The sequence below is a fragment of the Ruditapes philippinarum genome, unplaced genomic scaffold (genome assembly GCF_026571515.1).
Source record: "Ruditapes philippinarum isolate M1 unplaced genomic scaffold, ASM2657151v2 ctg1222_1_1_1_1, whole genome shotgun sequence".
NCBI lineage: Eukaryota > Metazoa > Mollusca > Bivalvia > Venerida > Veneridae > Ruditapes > Ruditapes philippinarum.
Window position 1 is genome coordinate 360,134 of NW_026864020.1, and position 23,781 is coordinate 383,914.

At 30.5% G+C, this 23,781-nt stretch overlaps 2 protein-coding genes across 2 annotated transcripts; both read left to right on the top strand.

Moving 5' to 3' along the window:
* The first annotated feature begins 1,003 nt into the window (after window positions 1-1,003).
* Window positions 1,004-3,383, top strand: LOC132724118 (uncharacterized). Its single transcript, XM_060708931.1, has 3 exons — window positions 1,004-1,277; window positions 1,579-1,821; window positions 2,221-3,383. Exons 1-3 carry the CDS (start codon window positions 1,220-1,222, stop codon window positions 3,381-3,383), a joined length of 1,464 nt encoding a protein of 487 aa, XP_060564914.1. The 5' UTR covers window positions 1,004-1,219.
* A 6,571-nt stretch (window positions 3,384-9,954) lies between these two features.
* On the top strand, window positions 9,955-21,134 carry LOC132724119 (protein mono-ADP-ribosyltransferase PARP14-like). Its single transcript, XM_060708932.1, has 12 exons — window positions 9,955-9,964; window positions 10,142-10,321; window positions 10,444-10,509; window positions 10,851-11,039; window positions 11,873-12,082; window positions 13,993-14,201; window positions 14,420-14,544; window positions 15,183-15,344; window positions 16,011-16,114; window positions 16,461-16,633; window positions 16,907-17,084; window positions 18,376-21,134. The coding sequence occupies exons 1-12, from the start codon at window positions 9,955-9,957 to the stop codon at window positions 18,663-18,665; spliced, it is 1,896 nt and encodes a 631-aa protein (XP_060564915.1). The 3' UTR covers window positions 18,666-21,134.
* Window positions 21,135-23,781: the final 2,647 nt, after the last annotated feature.

Genomic DNA, 23,781 nt, shown 5'->3' on the forward strand with positions numbered 1-23,781 from the left:
AAAAAAATATTAGTTTCGTTTATTCATAATAATTAAAAATGACAATAAAAATGTGAATACTCCAATAATAACAAAACTTGAAATTGTAGTCGCAGAGAGAGTTGTTTCTCATGATCATAGTAAACAAGGGTATGAAGTTATACTGAAAACAATTCCAACTAAAGATAAGGAATGTCCGACACAAACTATTGATACTGTGAAAGTAAAAGGTGTAGACAAAACAGTCTCAATGGAAACGCTGACATACTACTTTGAAAGTAAAAAACGGTCTGGAGGTGGACCCATTTTAAGCAAACGTTGTTGTGAAGAAGATGAAAATGTCATATTCATTACATTTGAATCACCTGAAGGTCACGAAATAGTTTTTTCCTATTTGTTTCACCATTATATTATAAAATTAAATGCATTATTATATATTTTCTTGACTAATAATACTTGACTGATAATACTTAGAATTGTCACATACAATGTTTCACCATTGTCTTTAAAATTAATTGAATACTGAGTTGTATATTCTCTCAGATGAAAATTATACTACATGAATCGTCAAATACATCATTTATGAATAAACACACATCTAAAAGCATTGCATGTGTTACACTATTCTGGGAGATGATCCTTTTGATGTCACATCCGATTCCTTATTTAGCTTGCATACGTTTAATATGCAGATGTTCATGGATGATTACAATTAATTGCGCTGCATGTTTTCATTTGGATACATGTGTGCTGCTCAGGAAAAAAGGTTTTGAATTTTACCTGTTGTCTTTGACTTCTACTTATTTGATTACTTGCATAATTTCTTTTCACTTCTTCATCATGTTGTAAGTTTTTATTTGCATTGCAAAAAGTCAAATTTCGAACCCCTACGATTAAAGAAAATTTCGATGTCAAAACCATTTGGCTGTTAAAACAAAAGCTAAACTTGTAAAAAATGGAACGATTAATATAGTTTATTATAAATGAACCAATCACTAAATATATATTTAAGATATCAAAAATATGTTTCTGTATTATGTTGATATGAGTGAATCTTATAATTTCCGATGCAAACAATGTTGCCGGGAAACATCATACTGTAGAAAATTGTACGGTACATGTAAGTCTTTACCAACCTCCACCTTGTTACGATGACAAGATTCTTATCAAAGGGCTCAAAAGCACTAAAGATGCACTGTTCCTATTCCTTGAAGCCACGGCAAATGTGGAACCAATAAGAATGGATCCCCATGAAGAAGATAATAGTACAGTGCTGGTGACATTAAAGGAAAAACCAAGTACCTCTTACTTATTATAGCAAGAATATACATTATTATTGATTTATGTGTTTTTAAAATGAGTCACTGTAAATACTATACCCATACAACTGATAAAACAATTTACAAAATTTAACACTAAAAAATTACTTGTAATGTAGTATGCATCGGTACCAACAAAATGTTGTACAAATGCAAGTATATGCACGGAAATAAAATTATTATATTGTCAAGTCATTATTATATAATATTAAATTTAACCGGAATGCCTGTAATTTCTATAAATTCATTCATCCGAAATTTCATTGTTCTTTTAAAAAAGATTTTGAAAAGCTTGAAAAGGCATGCAATGAAAGGCAGCTAGAAGGAGCATGGCTAAAATTATCAAAGGTTCAGGTATCACATTGTATTGTCGTCACCAATATCGCACCGGCAGTCACAAAAGACACTTTGCAATACTATTTTGAGAACAAAAGGAAGTCTAGAGGCGGGGACATAGAAAAAATTGTTATAAATGACGACGATGATGAACGGACTTGTATGATCTTTTTTGAAGACTATAAAGGTGTGTTCAATATGTTTAATACAATATCCTTTATTGAAAAAGTTTCTTAATCGTTTTCAAACATTATGTAGCAATAATCTGTTGCTAATGAGAAACATTATAACGAACATATTTAGAAAAGCTTTCATTTGTAAAAATTAAAAGAACTCAAAATCTCGCCTGCTTGCCTTTTGTGATCATATTACAGAAAAATAAAGTAATTAATGAAAAAATTGAATTTAATTCCTTACAGAACATATTTCAAATTAATTTGAAACTCAATGTATGACAGCACTGAATGCGTTGCCATAATCGCCTGATAATAAGGAATCAAGTGTACCTATAGTCGTAAAAGTGATTTTTTAAAAATATTTAGTGTCCGTTATAGTTATAAATTGTGTTTTGTATTGATTATTGTAGTAATTGACGATATTCTTGGCATTCATCATACTCTTGGAGATCAGAAATTAGAAGTTAAACGTTTTCAACCTGTATTAGGACGTCCAGAAGGAGACACGGAAGAACGAGAATGGTGCTTACCTCGTTTCATAGAAATAAATGATGCAGATATCCATAAGATTTCATTCGTCTCCAGTTCAAACGAAATAAGCAGTACCTTTGAGGAAGAATTAATCAAAACTCACATAAAGGTAGTGTGGCCATCTGAAAACAACCAGAATGTACAATTACATTGCACGCTTACAAAAAATGACAAATTGCGATTCAAAATAGCAAAAGGATGGAGTAAGAAAGCACAGATTGAATTTATGAAACTGATGGATACCATTGTACTTCATCGCATTGATATATTGCAAGATATTAGACCAAATGTGATGGAGTTTCTAAAGACTGTTCATGTTAAAGATGCAACAAATGTCGCCATTGTCAACAGAAAAGATGAGAATCATATTATCATTGTCGGAACTGAAGCTGCAGCTAACGTCCTTAAACAGGACATTGAAGAAGGAATTAAAAAGATATTACAAGTTGCCGAAAAAGAAAAACAGAAAGTGACAGAAATATTTTCCAATTTAGATCCCATTGAGACTAAGATGATGATTTTCCAACATTTTGCAAAGGAACTAGAAGATAAATTTGATGACTTAAAGGTAGAAATCATAACCGATAAAAACGAAATACATCTTAAAGGTTTGATAAGTAGTGTAAGGGACGCACAAATAGCTATCTATGATAGGAAGAGTAAATTTGATATTCAAAAAATAGATGACATTTCAAAACTTGCACTCACGTTACTGCAGTTAGATGGCACACGTGACGTATTGCAAAGAAAATTAGAGGCTAACTCGATTCAAGCGGTATGGGAACCTTTCACAGATGGGGTTGATGTATGCTGTTGCAAACCGTCGTCGAGTAGTAAAGCGTCAGATATAATTCGTTCATTCATCCATTACGAACGTATAGCAATAAAAAAGGGAGAGGTCCCTGATTTAGAAACGGATAAATGGAGACAAAAACTTGACGAAATATATCAAAAGCATCCCGGAAAGGTGAGAATATCACTAGAAGATGACCAAACGAATATTCATGTATGTGCATTGGCTAACATACATTCATACCAGTAAAAAAGGAGAACCATTCCAAAACTTTCTTAGAGGGCCAATACGAATTTACGTCTGAAACGATGTCAAAACGCAAAGAGAACTCAAAAACCGGTTCTTGGAAAAAAAAATGTAAAAAAAGGAAAATTGAAAGAAATTTGCTAGAAGGTAAATCAACAATATTATGTAACGATAGACCCCTATTGGATCAGTTTTCAAGAGAGGTCTCGAAATTTCAAGGTTTGCAGAAGGGTAATTCAGGAGGCAACAGCACAAATAAAGATTTTATTACAAAGAATAAAGCGCCAAAACCATACGGTAACTAAACCCGGGATAGCAGAACATATAATGTCTCCTAAAGGAAAAGATAGCATCCACACGATTGAACATTCATTGGAATGTGTAATCATTGTGGAAGGAGATGAAGCGTATAAACAAATGACAGACAAAGAACTTGGAACTAAATCACATACAACCTATCATGGGACGACTGTTTATGTTTGGCAAGGAGATATGACAGAACTTGATGTTGATGTTTTAGTCAATCCAACAGATAAAACCTTAAAATCAACAGGTGGACTTGGAAAGGCCATATTCTCAAAAGGTTCGACAATAACTTTACTCTGTTAATACGGATACTCAAATTTTAAATTTTACTATTATACATGTAACAATGAATTTTCTGCTTAACAAGATAACACTTGTAATTTTGAAAGTATATTAACATTTATTATAAATAATACATTGTTTATTGTAGGTGGAGAAATGATAAATTATGAATGTGAGGACTTTATCACTAGAAATGGAAGTTTGAATGACGGCGATGTTTTTATCAGCAGTGCAGGTGAATTAAAAGCTGGCAACATTGCACACATACTGAGCCAGCAATGGGAAAATGGAAAAGATATGGACATACGTTTAGAATCAACGATCTTTAAGTGCTTACAAAAAACAGTAAATTCACAGAAAAGGTCCATTGCAATACCAGCTATAGGTTGCGGAGTAAATGGGTATGCTTTAACATTATAGTTAGAACCAGTCTTTATTATCTTTGCATGACCATGTGGCATACTTTTTTTTATATTTTTGATTATGTATAAATTTCTAAATTAACAATTATTTTATCTTATTTAAGGTTTCCAGTTGGTATTTCAACTTCAAGTATTGTGAATGCATTAAAGCGAGTGTTGATGGAGTGTCAAGACAGTTCCATCCGTGAGATATACCTCTGTGATATGAACCCGATAAATGTTGAGGGGTTTACTGACGCACTTTGTAAAATTTTCGGGATTTCCAACGTCGTCATGCACGATGGCGGGGATAAGAATGCTAAAAGCCATGGTACTGTTTCGGCACAAATGGGTGCTCGAAAAAAGATAATATCATCATCAACAGTGTTAAATAAGTCTGGTAAAGCCACATCCGTTTTTCTTATATGTCAACGTTCTATATTAAGATATGAAACAGTAAAGTATATTTTGATCAAAATATTCATCACAGAAGTCGTTTCATCTGATGTATTTTTTTTATCCAACATGCAAATAGGATTCCGATACATTTATTATATTATCTTCGTACGGTAATATTTATATTTCGGATATATCTATTTTCAGATGTCAATGCATTTTCACAGTCAATATCTGGGCTTCATAAGCATGACCGTGTTGTAATTGGAAATGTTACTGTAACTATAGTAAAAGGAGAAATTGCCAGAGAAAAGGTAATAATAGGCATGCTTATTGTACAATTTTATACATTTGGCAAATAGTTTTTAAGATAATATGGTATGATAAAGAAATATGATAAACAATAAGCATAGTTTTTACATAATTTGACAGAAATGCTCATTGCGAGAAACACCGGGTCTTTTAGAATATTTTTGAATGCAATCTTTGCAAACCCTATTCTCCGAAAGTGCAATTTCTAGAGATTAGATATTAAGCATGAAACATAATCTAGTTATTTGCTACAAACTTTGATCAATTACAGAGTTAAAATTTACCCCGGTAAACGAAAACGCTCACCCCATTGTGTATCGACTAATTGCAAGAAACTATCTACTTTAATTTACATATGTGCGCTACATATTATGGACATTTCCATGATTATTTGCATTTTTCGATGACGATTTTGGATGACTGAAAAAATACATCGGCACTGCACATTTTGTTGATGTGAACATTTTGTTGTACACATTTGTATGTTTCAATCTTATGTAAACATCAGTAAACTATGGTGACTGATTTGTGCCATTTGTGTTTTCGTCCAGCGAACCCGCCAAGCGAAAAGTCAAGAATTAACAAGTGAAAATTGCACGGGCGCTGGGCAAAAAGACTCTTATTAGCGGGAGCGCGGGGCGAAGTTTAATAAATTAACCCCACAGGGGCGCGGAGCAAGGTTTAAGAGATAAAACGGCAGGGGCACGGAGCGAAAAAACACATGGAAAGTAAAGTTGTCATGTAAAAACGAATATAACACTGGTGCAATAAAACTTTAAGGTGACGTCTTTTGCGTTGTTTATTATGCGCTTCCTTTAGCGTTACTCTAAAGGCGTTTTAAAGTAAAAAAAGTATTTTTTATGCTTTTCTTCTTTATTTCATTATGGAAGTGTTTTTCTGCTTGAGCGCGCGCGCGTGCCCGTGACCGTTATTTTTTAAAGTATTTTTTTGTGAATTTACTACTACTATGATAATAATAATAATATGTTTAACATGTGAGAAAATTGCCTAATCGTATATTTTTCCGTGAGATAACGCCTGAAGAGTCCCTCGGAACTGTTGGATTCCTCGCACTTACTGGCTCTAGCTCGGGACTCTGCAGACGTTATAGCAGTTTTTATAGCTCGGAAAAACGTACGCTTATCATATAGAATAAACATATACCTTTCACCTGTCCTCCACGACAATTAACGTATTCAATAGATTTACAAAAACATTAAAAGTTTGAATTACAAATATGCGAAGTCGACATAAACGTTCTGTGCAGGAATGATCAATTGTCTGCCGACACCAGCTTTAATTATTGAATCACAACCTTCATCTGTTTCTCTATAGGACGATTTAACTGGTTTGTAACAGAATACACATTCATTCGCCTATATCTGGAAGAACAATATGTTATTGTACTGTTTAAACTTAAATGGATAGTTAATAAAGAGGTTAAAGATAGAACGCTGTTTAACGTGAAAAAATGCAAACAAAAGATAATATAAATGTTGCGGAAATTTCTCTTCATAAATAGAGGATGCAATGCTAATTTATGCTCGTAAATGATTGATTAATTACTACTTAAAATGTACAATTAATTTAAAAACAACTTGGCTTCAGAATTACTCTATTTTTTATGAAATTTTTACGTTTCTTAAATTGTGAGAACATTTTCTAAATTTTCACTTTCTTTAAAAAATATATATTTGCTCATCTGGAGGCATGTAACTTTAAGTATAAAACAAGAGCACAATTTATTATATGACAAAATATCACAATGCTGAATTAATTATCCATATTTGGATTTAACAATAATGCTTAATAAGTTTTAGAATAACCCAGCGTTCAATGCACAAGATATGAAGACTGATGTTCAGTTCATAAAGATCCTGTTACACATTTTTTATGGTTTTATATCATAAATATGTAAGTTCAAAAAACATTATTTATAAAGATATTACCGAATTTAACATTTCATGTAAATAAAGGGAGGTAATAAAAATGCATTTTCATTATAAAGACTAAGTCAATTTTTTCAATGAGAAATAAATGCATATCTTTTAATGATTACAAATAATATGTACAAATATTTGCAGTACATATTTTACATATTCTTCGATGTTTGAAAATTGTTTTAGAAGCATAATTATATACATATGTATAATTTAATTTAAGTGTGGTATACAAGGAAAAAGGAGAATTTTATTTCAAAATCCACATGTAAACAACAACCCTCTGGTTAAGGCTAATATGCCCTTGACCTGACACAAAATAAAATTACAACATTCTCAGTAAAATTAAATACAATACATTACACAATACACTACAGTACAATGACGGAACATTTTGTTACATTCATATATTATCAGAACTATATGATGTCAGTTACATTTTAATTCATATCAATTTTAATTTCATACATATTTATCTCTTTGATTATTTGGTTTATTTACCTTGCTCTGTATGTGTTCTTTTTACTAAACATCAATGGTTATAAATGTTTACATGTTTTATCATAATATGCTCATATATAAATATTTATAATGTTTGGTATAACTTACCTCCTACAAATGTATACATAAACATATATGTATCATAATGCCTTGTATCGAAAATGAAATTACAAGACCATTATTTTTACTGCTAAAACTCTTAAGCATGACATGTTTTTATGTCAGATATGAATATGTCAGATTTAGACACACATACAAATATGCATTTTAGTGTTTGGCAAATTGCCTTGTGTACAAGACGAGTATGACGCATACAAGGGAAATAACCATGTCAATTATAATGTAAACGATAATTAAGATTTGTTTACCTTTAGTTTTAGCTATAATAAAATTGTAACATGGATTGATTTAACAAAAAGATAATAAAAATACGATGAAAAGAACAAGAAAAAAAAGAAAAACGAACATGATACAACATATCGAACATTTAAAAAGTATCAAATACAGTTTGAAAATAGGAAAATGTTTTACATGTAAAAAGGTACATATGGATATTCTGAAAGGAACTTTAGAATCTTATAGTATATAAACATTTATTACTCTCTAAGATTGCAATGTAGATTCTTTTCTAATCTCGAAAGCTTTAAAGACAAACATGGCTAAATTTCCTACAATTTGTACTGAATGAGAGTTTAACAGTTCTGCAGTTTTATACATATTTGGGTTTATTACGTAATATTGATTGATATATCGGTTCCTAATATAATTATACAATTTACATTCAAACAATAAGTGAAATTCGTCCTCTAATGTTTGACATGCGTTACATAATCTGTCGCTGTTACCCCATCTGCCAGTTTCAACACTTAAATGGTGAGCTGACAGTCTTAATTTGGTTTAAGCTGTCAAGTATCAAGTATACTTATATTAACATTTTTTAGATAAAAGCTATATTCAAATTTTGCAAATACTCAATAAAATCTTGCTCTTTATGATAAATTTATACGACTTGTCCATTCTTGAATAAAAACATCTGAAATTCTTTGTTTTAGCTTAGATAAAGACAATGTTTGGTTACCAACACCCTGAGCTAGCCAAACTTCGAAAAATCCTAAATTTCCTAAAACGTCTCTGACTTGAGATGCCCAGTTTATTACCCTGGCTTTTTTTTATCTATGTCACTTAACATTTGCAAGTAAATCAATTTGATATATTTTCGTTCAATACTACTTGTAACTTTTAACCAAAATTTAATTATTCTAAAAATACGCTGTGAATAAAGATCCGTTCTACCAAGTGCACCATAGATAAAGTCATTCTGAGTAGAATTTATGTACTGGGCAAATTTTAAACTCGAACAAACAAAGTTACAAACTTAACAATAATTTTAAACAGGTGGATGTAATTGTAAACACAACAGCACGAAATTTAGATTTAAGAAATGGTTGTGTATCATCTTCGCTGTTAAAAGCAGCCGGGCAAGAACTACAGGATGAAGTAACAGCAAAATTTGCAAATGACCTCGGAAAAAGAACAATAGCTGTAACTGGCGGATATAAACTTAATTGCAAGTTTGTAATTCATACAGCATTGTCAAATTACATAGACAATAATCCGAAGGAAAGTATCAAAGTAAGTATAAGCAAACACAATTCTGTTCAGCATTTGCGGATCGTAAAAAGCAATAGCATATATGTTTTAAAAGAACAACTATCGATGTACTCGTATATTGTTTAAATGTTAGATACTTGTATTATAAATAAAAATGAAGAGACAGGTTCAATTTTAAATGTTCTAATTTCAATTAAAAAAAGTAACAATTTTAGTAAACATTTGGTTATAAAGCAGGTCATATTGAGAAATGAATATTTGAAAGAACGAACCGAGTTATGTCTTTATTTGCATTGATCATCCTCAAAATTGTGTTTGTTATATTCAGGGTCTCCATAAAGTGATAACGAAATGTTTAGAGGACGCTCAACGAAATAATTGTCGAAGTATCGCTTTCCCAGCGTTTGGAACGGGTAATTTAGGATTTCCACGAAAAGTTGTGGCTAAGGAGATGTTCAAAGCGGTAGAAAATTTTCAAAAAGATTGTCCAAAGACGAGTGTCAAAGACGTGAGGTTTATTGTTTATCAAATGGACAGTCAAACGTTTCAGGTAAAACTTTTTGAGCCATATATTTTATCTAATCTTAATTGCTTTATATCGTCTGTAAATATTTATTTACTTTAAGTATACTTTATTAAATAATTAATGTCTTGCAGTTTTAAAGCTAATGGTAACAAAATGACTTTTTATTCATTTTTTAGGCTTTTAAGGCAGAGGAAACCAAGTTGCTTGAAGAATTACATTCAGCATTTTGTGCTGGAACAACAGGTTTTTGCTGAATTTATTCCAATATAACGTTGTTATTTATCTTGCTTTAAGCATTAATGTATAATAGTAAATAGTGTAACATATCCAGTGATAGTATTTAGTTTTTTGGTCTTTTAATTGATATTTTAAAATATTTGAATACAATAACCCGTTCCTGTATATAAAAGAACGAAAAATATATATATATTATTTCTTACACGCATAATTGCGAAACAGTTTTGATATGTGAATCTTTTAAATCAGGACCAACTGCAACTCCTGGATGCGAAGTTGTGCTTACAGATTTCAACAGCACCGACCAAGAAACTAATGGAAACTACTCATTCGATGGTGTCACGGTCATTATCAAACATGGGGATATTACACAGGAAAATACAGACTGTATCGTGAACAGTACTAATGTTGACTTGAACTTCAAAACAGGTAGTTTTAAAACAAAGTAGTGTTTTAGGAATATTAATTTATTTTTACTGAGATTAAAATTAAGAATTTTTATATATGTAACTATTATTTTTTAATGAATATTAAGTTGTATATTTATCCAGGTAAAGTGTCACAGACATTGATGAGCATTGGAGGACTTGAATTACAAGAAGAGATAGAACATCACAGTAATTTGTTTTAAATTTTCCTTGTTTGTTATTGAAGTGAGTTATAACAAAAAAAGTATTTGTACATTTCTTTATATTTATTTTTTATGTTGGGCTTGTACATCTGCACCATTTTCAATTTTGAAATTTCGCCAGACTGTCCCATTTGAATTATAGTTCAAGATATATGTTTCTGTTATTATTAAAAATAAAATAAAATTAAGGTTCTTTAAATATTTCGTCATTCAAAGGAACTACATATTGCTGAAAGGAATAAATGTATAAAAAAAATTTACTCGAAAGTTAATATAATGAAATTACGACATTATTTGCTATGATTTTTAATTCTATTTTTAAAATAGAAACAGAAATGATGAGAAACAAAATTGTAACTACATTAGCACCAGGATTATCCTGTAGACATATCATACATGTCGATGCAGACTTTAAAGATATAGCCGGAACTGTGAAAAAGTGCTTAAAAGAAGCCGAAAACGCGAAACTTGGCAGCATTGCCTTGCCTGCCTTTGCAACTCGCAACATACTTTCAGGTAAACTGTTTGTTTGGCGTTTGAACCATATATCTACATTCACTTGATCTGATAATATATAATTAATGTATCTATTTACTGCTTGATATATCAATATCATTTAATAATTCGCGTGGCATCACACAGGGGTTTCGATAGGTAATGTAAATCGTCATCTCAAAATCGTTCAACAGACATAGTCAAATGAACAAAACAACCCTTTAAAACATTTCCGTAGTTTCAAACACATAATCTTAAACTCTGAATATATTCATGAAATGCGGTACGGTATGCTTAATTGTGTTGACTTTTGAGGTACTGCCTGATGCCTGAGTTGCGGTCTGTCACGACTTGCATCGACGACCTTTTTGCTTATGGACCTATTGGCAACAACAGGCCTGGCGCGTTTGATTCAATATATTTTGTTTTAAAGTTTGCTTTACCGAATGACCTTAGTGCGAACTACTAGTATTATATAAACTTTTTCTTCTTTAAAATTCTTAATCAGTTTCCCAACTATCTTTATAATAGTGGTCAACGTTTGGCTTTATCAAAATTGCGATTAGTTTTAAACTGTGCTCAGCTAATGGAACCTGTTGATACCGTTGGAAATGTGTTAAATAGAACTTTCAGGCGTATCAACATCAGTGAAATCGAGCGTTATTGCGTTGCGCTAAGGTACTATACACATTGAATTTCGAACAACCCGTATGCGTCTTATTGTGTTTCATTGCATTAAAGTCATTGGTACATTTATATGTAGTCTTAAAATAGTTTGTTGTTTTTAAAATGTGTCGATGAGCCTTGATGAATTGTTTTCTGAAAAATTGTGTTTTGTTTACTATATTTTAAAGGTTCGACAACAGTTTCTTCAGATGCTGTCTCTGAAGTTGCAAAAAGCATGGTGAAAGCAGTAAGGGAATTTTCAAAATCACAGCCAAGATACATGAAAGAGATCAGATTTGTTATTTACCAACATGATATGTTACCGGAATTTTTAAAAGCTGCAGAAGATGTTGTTGATTCAAAAAGCTGGTTTGGAAATGTTTGGAAAGGATTTAAAAGTAAAAATAATATAATTATTTTATCACATGTGTTTAAACAAAATTAGTTTGGAAGACAAAACATGTTCAATCAAAGTTTTAAAAGTTCAAATAGGCTGACTATCTTACTTTATGTTTCATTCATAACATAATGTTACGTAAGTATGTCTTTATAACACAAAACTAGTCTTATTGATGTAGACATATAGACATTTGATAAGTCTGCACTAGTCAATGAACATGAAGAAGAATTTAATTAGAAAAAATATTGTGAATTTGGTTTGATCATTTAATAACCAGTGTCTTAATTTCTTCAAAATTGATATCTCTAAACTGCAAATACAAATATTTTGATACCCTAAGGACGTTTCCTATTTGTTTACTTTTGGAAAAAATATGTGCAGACGTCGTGACATATGCAGTAAGTGCTATGAAATCATCAAGATTTGATCTTATTGTCAATGAAATATTTTTGTATGTAATCTCGTTTAGGTTTTTAATTTTAAAAAATATTCAAAATCCTAAAATTTGTTTTTCACTTATGAAAGTATAATTAACAAAATGGTTTTCATAGTAGATGCCGTTTGCAACAAATTCTATTAACGGCAAAAGATATGTTCTTTTTCATTGCATATGTTTTTAAATATAGAACATTGATGCTTTTCAATTATAATCTGTTTTTTGTCTATTGGCTTTTCTTTTAATTTGACGTTCAAAAATACTTATGCTTACTTTTACCTTTATGACCTAAATGATAAAACTGACACAAATCCACTTGTTTTATAAAATATTAGTACATTAAAAACCTGAGAAGGCATTGACATTATCAATTACGTTAAATCAATTTATTTCTTAAGCTTAGATGATTATCTACATATCTTGAAAAGAGTGAGACGTAAAACTAAAATATAAAAAAAAAATTCAAATATTCAATGCGAAATGCCAGTGTTTCAAGACAATTTAAGTTAAACTTTCACTATCCGTTCGCTTCACATTGTAAAGATTCCAGGTAAACATTTATGTAGAACTATATAGCTAATTGGAACTACATACTAGGGGTTATCCAAAATTCGTGGACTTTCCTTGTTGCGTTAAATATATAAGATTTATTTATTTTAAATCCTAACACTGCTTAGAAATGCGCTTGCTGACACGTACTATCTTATGTTTCATACAGGTCGCCATAGAAATGACAAATAGAGTTGATTGAGTGGTTTTAAAGTATTGTTTAAATTATGATTTGACGATTGCCAGTCATAAAATACTTCTATCAGAACGAAGGCTTCTTTTATAAGTTACAGTTATAAGAGACACGTAAATTATAATGTCAAGACAAAAAGCTATTTTGGCTATTATACGAGGGATGTTTATCTAAATAATGTCTGCAATTAGCATTACCATGAGAACAGAACTTGGTTAATTTTCCTCACCTTACTTACATAATTGAATGCTCATGTAATCTATTCTGTCTGTGATGGCAGAAATATACGCACTGCAAGGATCATATCGATGATGTCCAAATATTCTGTAATAATTATGAGAACAAATGGAACAAAAGTATTGGAAATAATAAGGTTTGACAATTAATTTTAATGGGTATCTGAAATACCTTTCTTTCTAAGAAATCATGAACCAATCCACTTTAGTGAAAACTGCACTGTCGTGCTTTATGGAGATACATTTATTATAAGAATACCATTTTTCACTTCTCACAAGACTTATTCCTTATGTTAACTAAGGTTCATCAGACTAAAATATATTGCATAAACAACTTTACCGAGCATTCTTTCTTCAAAGATTGTTATATAAAGTCATCGTCTGGTATTGTCGTGCGTCTGAGACAAAAGATAATGTCACTCGCGTCTGATATCATAAATGTTACATAAAGACAATGTTAAAAACCATTAACATTTCATTTTATATATTTTCAGATGTGATCGGCATGAGGGGACCTAGCGATGGAAATGATAGTATGAAATCAAATTCTGGACCCGATTACAACTCTGTTTCGTTCATCATCATTGCTATGAGTGATGACATCATACGCAAGGCTATTAAAAATCTTGAAGAATCTCTTGAAAAGGTGATGCATACAAGAATTATCGATGATCATACCATTCGTGATCTTGAGGACATTCAGGTAAAGCAGATATTAAAACTTAAGCTACAAGTAGAATTCATCTAAGTAGTTTATTTAAGCATAATGTCCTGTTGCAAATTATTCCTGTTAATCAACATTTATTAGCGAACGTTTGTATATATAGTAAAACATTAGGCATACATTGAGTTATTTAAGCATTCATTCATTACTAAGATATTGTGTATATATGTTATACACTCTCCACATTGCAATTTAAGGTTGACGAAATACAAGGAATAGCACATCAATGTCATGTTGGAATGATTATGGATAAAAGAAAAGCAACAATACAGCTTTCAGGAATAGTTACAAACGTTATGAACGCTTCTGACAAGATAAATAAGTAAGTTCATAAAATTTTTTAGGCAATGCCAATTTGAAAGGGCGTAAATATTCTTTATGAAATTATCTCCCTTTTCAGAAGATACAGGATATTCATAGCTTTAAGGGATACATATAGTTATTTCTATGCAAATTTGAATAGTTACTTGTAATGCTCAACAAAAGCATCTTTTAGGTAATAAGCCAACCCTCTGATGGAATCTTTTCTTCGCCATTTAAATAGATTCATATATAATAACTAGTATTGTCTAACAATGTGTTGTAACTTGTCTGATATTACACTTCGTATTTTTAAATACAAAATTTAAATTGAACAATAAAATCTCCGAGTAATAACATTTTTGACAAATTTAAAAAAGATGTAACGTTTTCAGTGTTTTAGGGTTTTGATTTATAAATATGAACAAAATATACAAGATATTGCTTAAAATGGCTAACGTATTTTATTGTAAATGCTCGTTCACAACTATGAATGTGTAATACATTGTCTTAATTTTCTATATATAACTATAGAAGTTTTGTACATATATATGATTTTAGGATACAAAACCAGTTTTAAAAGCTCGATTTGTCATCCATGTTTTTTATTGTACTGAATAAATGTTATATACAACTATATTCTTTATAAAATGATAACAGGCTGCTGAGAGATGCGGAGAGAATGGAATTCTTGAAAAACATTGCACAGTGGTTCTACATAAAAGTATCACAAACAGGAGAAACAGTTTCACCGTATGAAAAGGATATAAATATGAAAATAGAAAATGCATACAAAGTCAAAAAACCTACAGTTGCATACGTGTATGTTTTATTTTTAGATTATTGCAAATAAAAAAAAATATCAATTTGCGTAGACTGCAGTAAAGTTCTCTGCGCAAGCTAATAAAGATTAAGATTTCAATAATGGATATTATGCAACCAATGTGTACAAAATAAACAGAAATCAAATTATTTACTTACTTAACACATATTGGTTGATGTTTTGTTATTTATAAGCTTCTATTTAAACATGTGTATAGTATAAAATTGAAATTAAGGATAATTTGTTTTGCCAACTAATTTGTTTTGACCAATACATAATATCACAAAATGTTAGTTTCTTCTTTATAGCGCAATTATCTTTGCTAGCTATGTCATTACTGTAAGAATAATGTGTTTCGTTTAAAACTCTTCAAATTTCATTTATGAAACATATATAGGATACATATTTATAGGATATAATTGAATGGAATAAGCAATATAGCCAACGTAGTCAAAATTATGTTGCTTTTTTCCCTTTTTTACTGGATTCATCACTAAAATGAAGTAAAATAAATGTAAACTGTATTAGGCATTTGTATTATTTAATTAAAACAGTACAATACTAATTAAGCTACCTGGCCCTTTTGAAACATAAAATGCTGGTAGATGCTTAAGTATGAAGGTTTAAATTTTATAATGCTGAAACATCTTTTTCTATTTCTTTAGCATAGACGGAATTGATTATATTCTTAACTTTGAATTAATGGAAGAGTATCCTGAAAATAAACCCTCAAATAAATTAAAGGTTATCAGGAGGGACCTCGTGAAGGGTAATTTTTCATTTATTTAGTAGGTTTAAACGTTGAAATTCTTTTGAAAATCAGTTTGTGAAATAAGCCACATGGTGCATTTATCATAACAGTTATGTTCTTAATGTTTCTAAATGCAAATTTTCACCATTTTCATGTTAAAATATTCAATTCTGCTTGAGGCTATGCTAGGGTGCAGGATGGGGTGTGGACGTTATCTTTCACTTCAGTCAAACCAAGCCTGCAACATTTCAATTTTGTCGTTTTTAGATGCTCTTTAGGAATTCCATTTTTAAGAACAATACAAACAATTTTGAGTAAATGCTATTTAAATCATGTTTGAGTGCTTAATTGCAAAATATTTTAGGTGGAACATTTGAACCCCCTGCAAACTGGGATGATATGAAGGGCGGAAATTTACGAGTTGTGAGTTTGTTTAACGGAAGTCAAGAGTATAAAGCAATTGTTAAACAATTTAAAGATTCTGCTGGACAGTATAAAGACGCGAATGGTCAACTTAAGGACTATACTGTTGTTAAGGTTATAACTCGTTTTTCTATTAAACGTTCTTAGTATCTATTAGACTACATCTGTCCTTTTATTTTTGACATTTTCATTTATGTTTTGTTCTATAAATATTTATTCGATTTATAATGCCGCTGACATTTTATAAACTATCTAGATAAAGTAGCCTACTAAAATTCTATTTTCTTACACTTTAAGGGTGGTTACATGTCACCAAGTCTTAGTATGAACATTTATATAAAATTCTCATTTCAATTTTTGTAATTATGATTTTGTATTGTATCGAAGATCGAACGGGTACAAAACAAAGTTCTTTGGGAACAGTATCAGTCCAAGAAAAAACAGCTTGAAGACCAAAATCCGTCTGGTACCATTAATGAAAGAGAACTTTGGCATGGGACCAGTGCAGATCCCGTCGACAGCATCAATGCACATGGTTTTAATAGGAGTTTTTGTGGCAAAAATGGTGAGAAAGCATATATTTATTTCTCTAAATACGCGTCTACACACAATCAAGTCTTGAATGCATATATCATATTCTCTTGCCTTACATAATATTGGCACCCTACTTGAATATTTTTAATGAGAAATTCTGTGAAATCCATGAAGATAATTTCTTTCTAGCAAATAGGAACACATACTTTCTAAAAGGTTTTGGCTGTTAAGACACTGATAACACCGGTTTGATACAAAACATATGCCCCGAAGGTGTGATAGTGTTGTAATGGTTGTTTTCCTTTTTTTTTATTTTTTTGTAGATTCAGTGTTCATGACCTGTGAATTTTCAGTAAATGTTTACAATGTCTCGGTCAAAGGAACAAATCGATACATTGATACAAAGAAGACCAAAACATGATCTGTTTTTCAAAAGTAGTATCAATGGGAATTTTACATGATCTTGTTCAGTTAGTGAATAACTTTCATCAAATAAATATTTTTTATCAATTAATAAGCTCAAAATGTTTTTTCTCCCATTTTCCAATTATTTTTAAAGAACGTACCCATTTTATTAACTCTATTCTTTTTAGCTAATAGGCATCATTTCCCGTTTTTTATTCACACGTTTTATAGAAACATGATAGTCTTAGCAAAGTCTTGATAATCTTAACAGGCGGTAGGATTTATTTGTACACCATTAATTAAAGATATAATACACTTTTCAAAGCAATACAACCCTTGCATTCAGAGTTGTATTAATCACCAGGCTTCCCTTCAAAACAATTCCCTCTAAATGGATCCCTTAAAAAGTTAATTCACTATAATTACTGAAATATGTGTAAATGTTATATGGTTGTTGGCATTGACCAATTAAGAAGACTTATTAAGAGATAGGCCGTGGATAGCATGGGGGAGTATTTTGGAAATTACCTCATCTAGAATGGAACATAACTGAGCAGCCTTCACACATTAAGATTTGCGTGTACATCTAAGTTTTAATTGATGTCCAACCGTCTCCTGAGGCCCTTAATAAGATATTTCATGTGCCTGATTATATGATGAAAGGGCCATTTATTAGCTTATCTAAGTAGGACATGTAAGAAACTTGACTAGGTGTAGATACGGTCTTATGCATTAAACAATCTTAAGGTAGGAATATTGTGTTCCTAAGTTCTATCATGACATGGGAGGTACCTCTAAAATTATGCAACGCCTATCGTTTTAAATTCCCTATAAATCATATGTCGGTTCTTTCTTAAAGTTTGCAACTCTTTGGTACTATAAAACCGTTTCTCTTATAAATTTATTTTATTTTATAGCAACTGTATATGGTGACGGTGTTTATTTTGCAAAACATGCAAAGTATTCATGTCAAAGCACATACTCAAAACCGGATTCAAGTGGAATAAAAAGAATGTACCTATGCAAAGTGTTGACTGGAGTATATGCAAAAGGAGAACGGGGAATGAGAGTCCCACCGTCGAATCCCAATGGAGTACCACATGCACTTTTCGACTCCGTTACTAACGACATGAAAACTCCACACATGTTTATCATATTTCATGACACTCAAGCATGCCCCGAGTATCTTATACACTTTAAAGAGTAAAAATTCACGAATATATGTGTATTATACCTATAGTACACTCAAGTGTTTGCAAAACAGTATATGTGTTATTTCGCGTTTCGTGATATATATTTCGTATAAAGAAAATATTGTGCTATTTCACTTGCCATATTTGTTTTATAGTAAATCTATCAGTGAATTGTTGCATTAAACTGTTTTTACATTGCACCAACAGCGCCCGGTCATAAGAATCACGTTTTCTTCTCCGTTAATGTATACCTGCGTGCGGAGTTTTTATGCAAAGAATGCGGCGCAATAAATCAGCTTGCGCATTTCTATATATAATAATTTGTTGAATCATATGAATTAACGTTGCCATTGCATATACCTTTTGGGTGATGCAATAAGAAATCAATTTATTGTTGTTATTGATTTTTGTTCCCACATTTATGGGGACGTCATACACTTTGCATATACCAGCAAACCAAAGAAAGGTCAGATTGTAAAGAGACTGTCAAAAAAGAAAAAAAAATGCATTGCAGCATTTGAATTTGAATTTAGATTGTGTCTATTTCTCTCTTTGTACAAGACATTAAAACATTACAAAATATTTCCTTATAATTAATATTTGCTGGATTATTTTCATAGTAAGTTGTAGTATATGAACAATTCTTAATAAATATTTTCTAATGTATGTTTAATGTAATTGGTATTTCTGTCTAGACAACATTTCACTTTGAAATGAAAACAGTGTTACCAAATAATATTTTGCAAGCATTCTGAACCTTATCATTTAAAAATTGCGCATATTAACAAAGTATTTTGTAATATATTTAGAATACAGTTATATGTCATTTCTTCTGTATTTTTGAAGCAGACATTTAAAGTAACATGCATATAATTATACATTTACGATTAGTTAAAAGAAGAATTTTCGTCCAAGGGATTTTGAGAATGATTCATTCGATTGGAACCAAAATTCATCAGGCTACAGAAGATAATGTTAGCTTTTACTGAAAACCATTTCCTGCTATGATTTATAGAATGATTGCCGTTCTATATCAATTATTTGTAGGTCAATATTTAGATGCAAATACCTTAGAATTTAAGTAAAAATTTTTTTTTCACTCTAAATGAAGCTTACCAGTGGAGCATCTCCAGAAAATCAGAATGTGATATTTGAATGGAAAAAGTTTCTTGTGATTCATTATTTAATCTTACTCTTAGAAACTCATAGTTTGTTGTTTATAAAAAAGAAATAAGGTTTGGAAGAATTCGTTTGCCAAGTGTGTTTGTTAATGTGCGTGACTATTAATGCTTATTTTTGTATCTTTCTGTACATAAGTTATACTTTGCTTATATGTACTACATATATTTCTAAATAGCTTTGCAGTGAACACAGATGATCTGTTTGATATGAATATATTCGAATTTGTGATTGGTTTTTTTTAATTAAAAGGTAATAAAAATCATATGGTGGCGAAGATGAAAATTTAGAAAACATATACTTATACATACTCGGAAACACAATAAAGTGATATTTAAGAAATAAGAAATGTTTGATAGGAAGCAAAAACATTAATCGTAACGATTCATTTATCTTGATATTGTGTTTTAAAATATCTTACATGTCATCTTGTCTTTTACTTTAATATCTTTAGTTGTTACTTTTACTTGATGTATTTTTAATTTTGTAAAAATCTAAGACTTGTGATCTTTTCATACGATGAATAAAATTAGTTCAACAATTTCTTGATAAGTTTCATACAGCCAATTACTTTACTTATATAAGTTATGATAAAACCATCCTGTAAAATATGTTGTTACTATTGAGGTTTAAGAAAAGTTATATATTTGATATGTTGCCACTACCGAAGGTTATGCAAACATGTTTGTAAAATATGTTGTCACTACCGAAGTTGATGCAAACATGTTTGTAAAATATATTGTCACTACCGAAGTTTATGCAAACATATATGTAAATTATATTGTCACTACCGAGGTTTGTGTAAACATGTTTGTAAATTATGTTGTCACTACCGAGGTTGATGCAAACATGTATGTAAACATGTTGTCACTACCGAGGTTGAAGCAAACATGTATGTAAATTATGTTGTCACTACCGAAGTTTGAGAAAACATGTAAGTAAAACATGTTGTCACTACCGAGGTTGAAGCAAACATGTATGTAAAATAGGGTGTAACTAAGGAGGTTTATGCAAACACGTTGTTTGATCTAGAATGCCGTTTCTTATAGTTTTACCTCAATAGCAACTTCATTGTATAATACAGACTACCAGGACTTTTAACTTCTAAAAAAATGAGTTTTGGATAGATAAAAATGTAGTAATAAATAAGTTGTTTCTTAGTTAGTATCAAAATAATAAAACAGCTACAATAAATGTATGTTTTTAAAAGAGATGTACATGCTTATAGATTCTAATCGCTGATATGGATAAATACACATTTTGTAATTTTGACTTTTATGTATTAATCTGCTATTAAAATTCGTTCGTAGAACATTTGTGTTTGCTTATTTTATCACTGCCTATTTTCTCATATGCATTCAAAATATCATTGAATGCACATGGTATATTATGATCTATGAAAATGATTACTTAATACCTCACAAAACAAGATCATTATGAACTGACCTTTTCGTTATTCTCTATGTAGTTAGATTATCATATTGGTTGAGGTTTAAGCCATGAAAAATTGTTAAATCAACAGCGGCATTTTTTGTGTTACTGGTTGGTGCCCCTTAATGCAATGTTTCAGGCTCGAGCATGCACCCTTTAAAACACCGACTTTTTCTCTGTAAGCTAGATAATAATTCAAAGCTATGTTGATTTGAATTTCCATATGCTGAAAACATCATGCATACAAATATATGCGGCTTTTTTAAATCTCGCTTAACATACAAATATCGAGATTATAAAATAATAGTGACATCTTATCGCAAACAAAGCTGGTTTTAACATAACAATAATCTAGACGAATCAAATTTTGCAAACTGCTAAAGAAATCTACAGTGATACATTAATCTTGAGATTAATGAAACTTCTGTGTTATAGACAGTGACACATAATATTTCATTCTATCAATAATAATGCATGCATGTCAGGTTACGGCTATCATCTTCAGATGTAAGATCATCAACAGCGACAAGACAATTCGGTATACAACATTAACAATTTCAACAGTGTTTGAATTTAACATTTGGCTCTGATAAAGTTGACACATTCTTCTTATCATAGTCAAACTTCATAACAAAGCCATACATAACACTAAAAATCTTCCAGCATTCATACTTAACAAAATTAAGTACAGCTTTGAACTTTAGTCACAAAACGGCAGACATATTAGCATCATTTCAACCATCTACAATAGGAACGGACGCTGTAGGACATTCCATGACAAACAACCAAATAATTTTCAATTTCACAAAAAAGATATATTGGCAGAATCGAAACTGTAAAATTAAAAGAAAGAAAAAAGAAGAATACGATAGTAGAAACAATTTAAGCGAAAACAGTTGGATACTAGTTTCGGTTTCGAGTTATCTTCACGTTGAGATTTTAAGATTATACACATACTTCCAAGAGAAGAATTTTCAAGTGAGTAAGGCCTTATATATTTTCTGCATTTTACGTGAAATATATAGTTTGTTTGTGTCTTTTCTATAACCAAATATAAGCTGTTTCTAATAGGTGCATTTTGAAATAAGGGTGTCACGCTGAGTAATCTTTTCATCTTTTACTTGTTAAGTTATTCTCAACTTTATTCATTGTGTAGCGTACTTGTTTGTATTACATTATATTTTGCTCATTATAAGCTGTTTGAACATATTTTGAACTATAACCAATGCTTAATCAATGTTGTTTATATCAGATAAAGATGATGGAATAAGAAACACTTAAAGCTGGCATGTGTAACACATGAAATAAAGCATTACAAAAGGGAAACTGAACGTAGCCTTTACATCTAAAGCCAACAAGGTACCGCAAGCTATTTGATTCTACATGATTACATGAAAAATAATAATATAAGTATTGTCGAACGAAAAAAGGATGAGATAAACTTAATATTGAAAATGACTATTGATTTACAAAATATTGAAACACCACGGCCAAATCGGTCAATTATTCGCTTGATTCAGGCATTAGTTAGCATAGGATAATGTGAAAAAATGCTATGCCACCGCATTTCTACAACACTAAATAGTAGGAGCGGAAGGACAACTGAAATTTTCCATAATGCAGTAGTTTCTGGTGAATTTTGGGGTCAAAGTCATATTTCACTATGTGAAATAAAAGACAATGTGCAGATGTGTCTGATGGTCAGATACAACGGCCACAGTATTAAATTTGATTAAAATAGAAATAGAAGTATACTTACTTGATAAAGGTTGAGTTTACTTATTAAGCATCAACTATTTCTGAAAAAAAAAAACGATTTAAAATCATCATTATATCACAGGTAAATATGCACCACATGTTTGCTGTCTGTATGTTTGGTACCCCATATGTTTTCCATATGTAGAACATATGTGTTCCATGTGTTTTGAAAAACATGTGTTTTGAAAAACATGTGCTTAAGAACATGTGTTTTTCATATGTAAGATTAACATATGTAAACAGAACCATATGAAAAACATGTGTCAACAAACATATGTTAAACTCATGGTTATCACATGTTTTTCATGTGAATAAGTTTTCATATGTTAAATATATGTGAACTTTCATGTGTTTTTCATATGAAAAATTATGATCATATATTCTGCAAGATTTACACTTTGAACAGTTTAAATAAGATTCTACATGATTGTACATAAATTCTTAAAAAATTCTTGGTTAACGAAGTGTCCCCATGGAGTGACCTTGTTAAAATGTTCACTCAATAAAATCTAACTTATACCTAGTGTTTAAAGATCCTGTATGTTGAAACATTTAAGTGAAATTATATATATGTATATAATTATGCTTATAAAACAATTTTCAAACTTTGAAGAATTTGTAAAATATGTACTGCAAATATGTGTACAATTTATATGTATGCATTTTTTTCATATTGAAAAATTTGACTTAATTTTATAGAAAATAAACTTTTTATTACCTCCCTTTATTTACATGAAATGTAAAATTCGGTAATATTTTTTA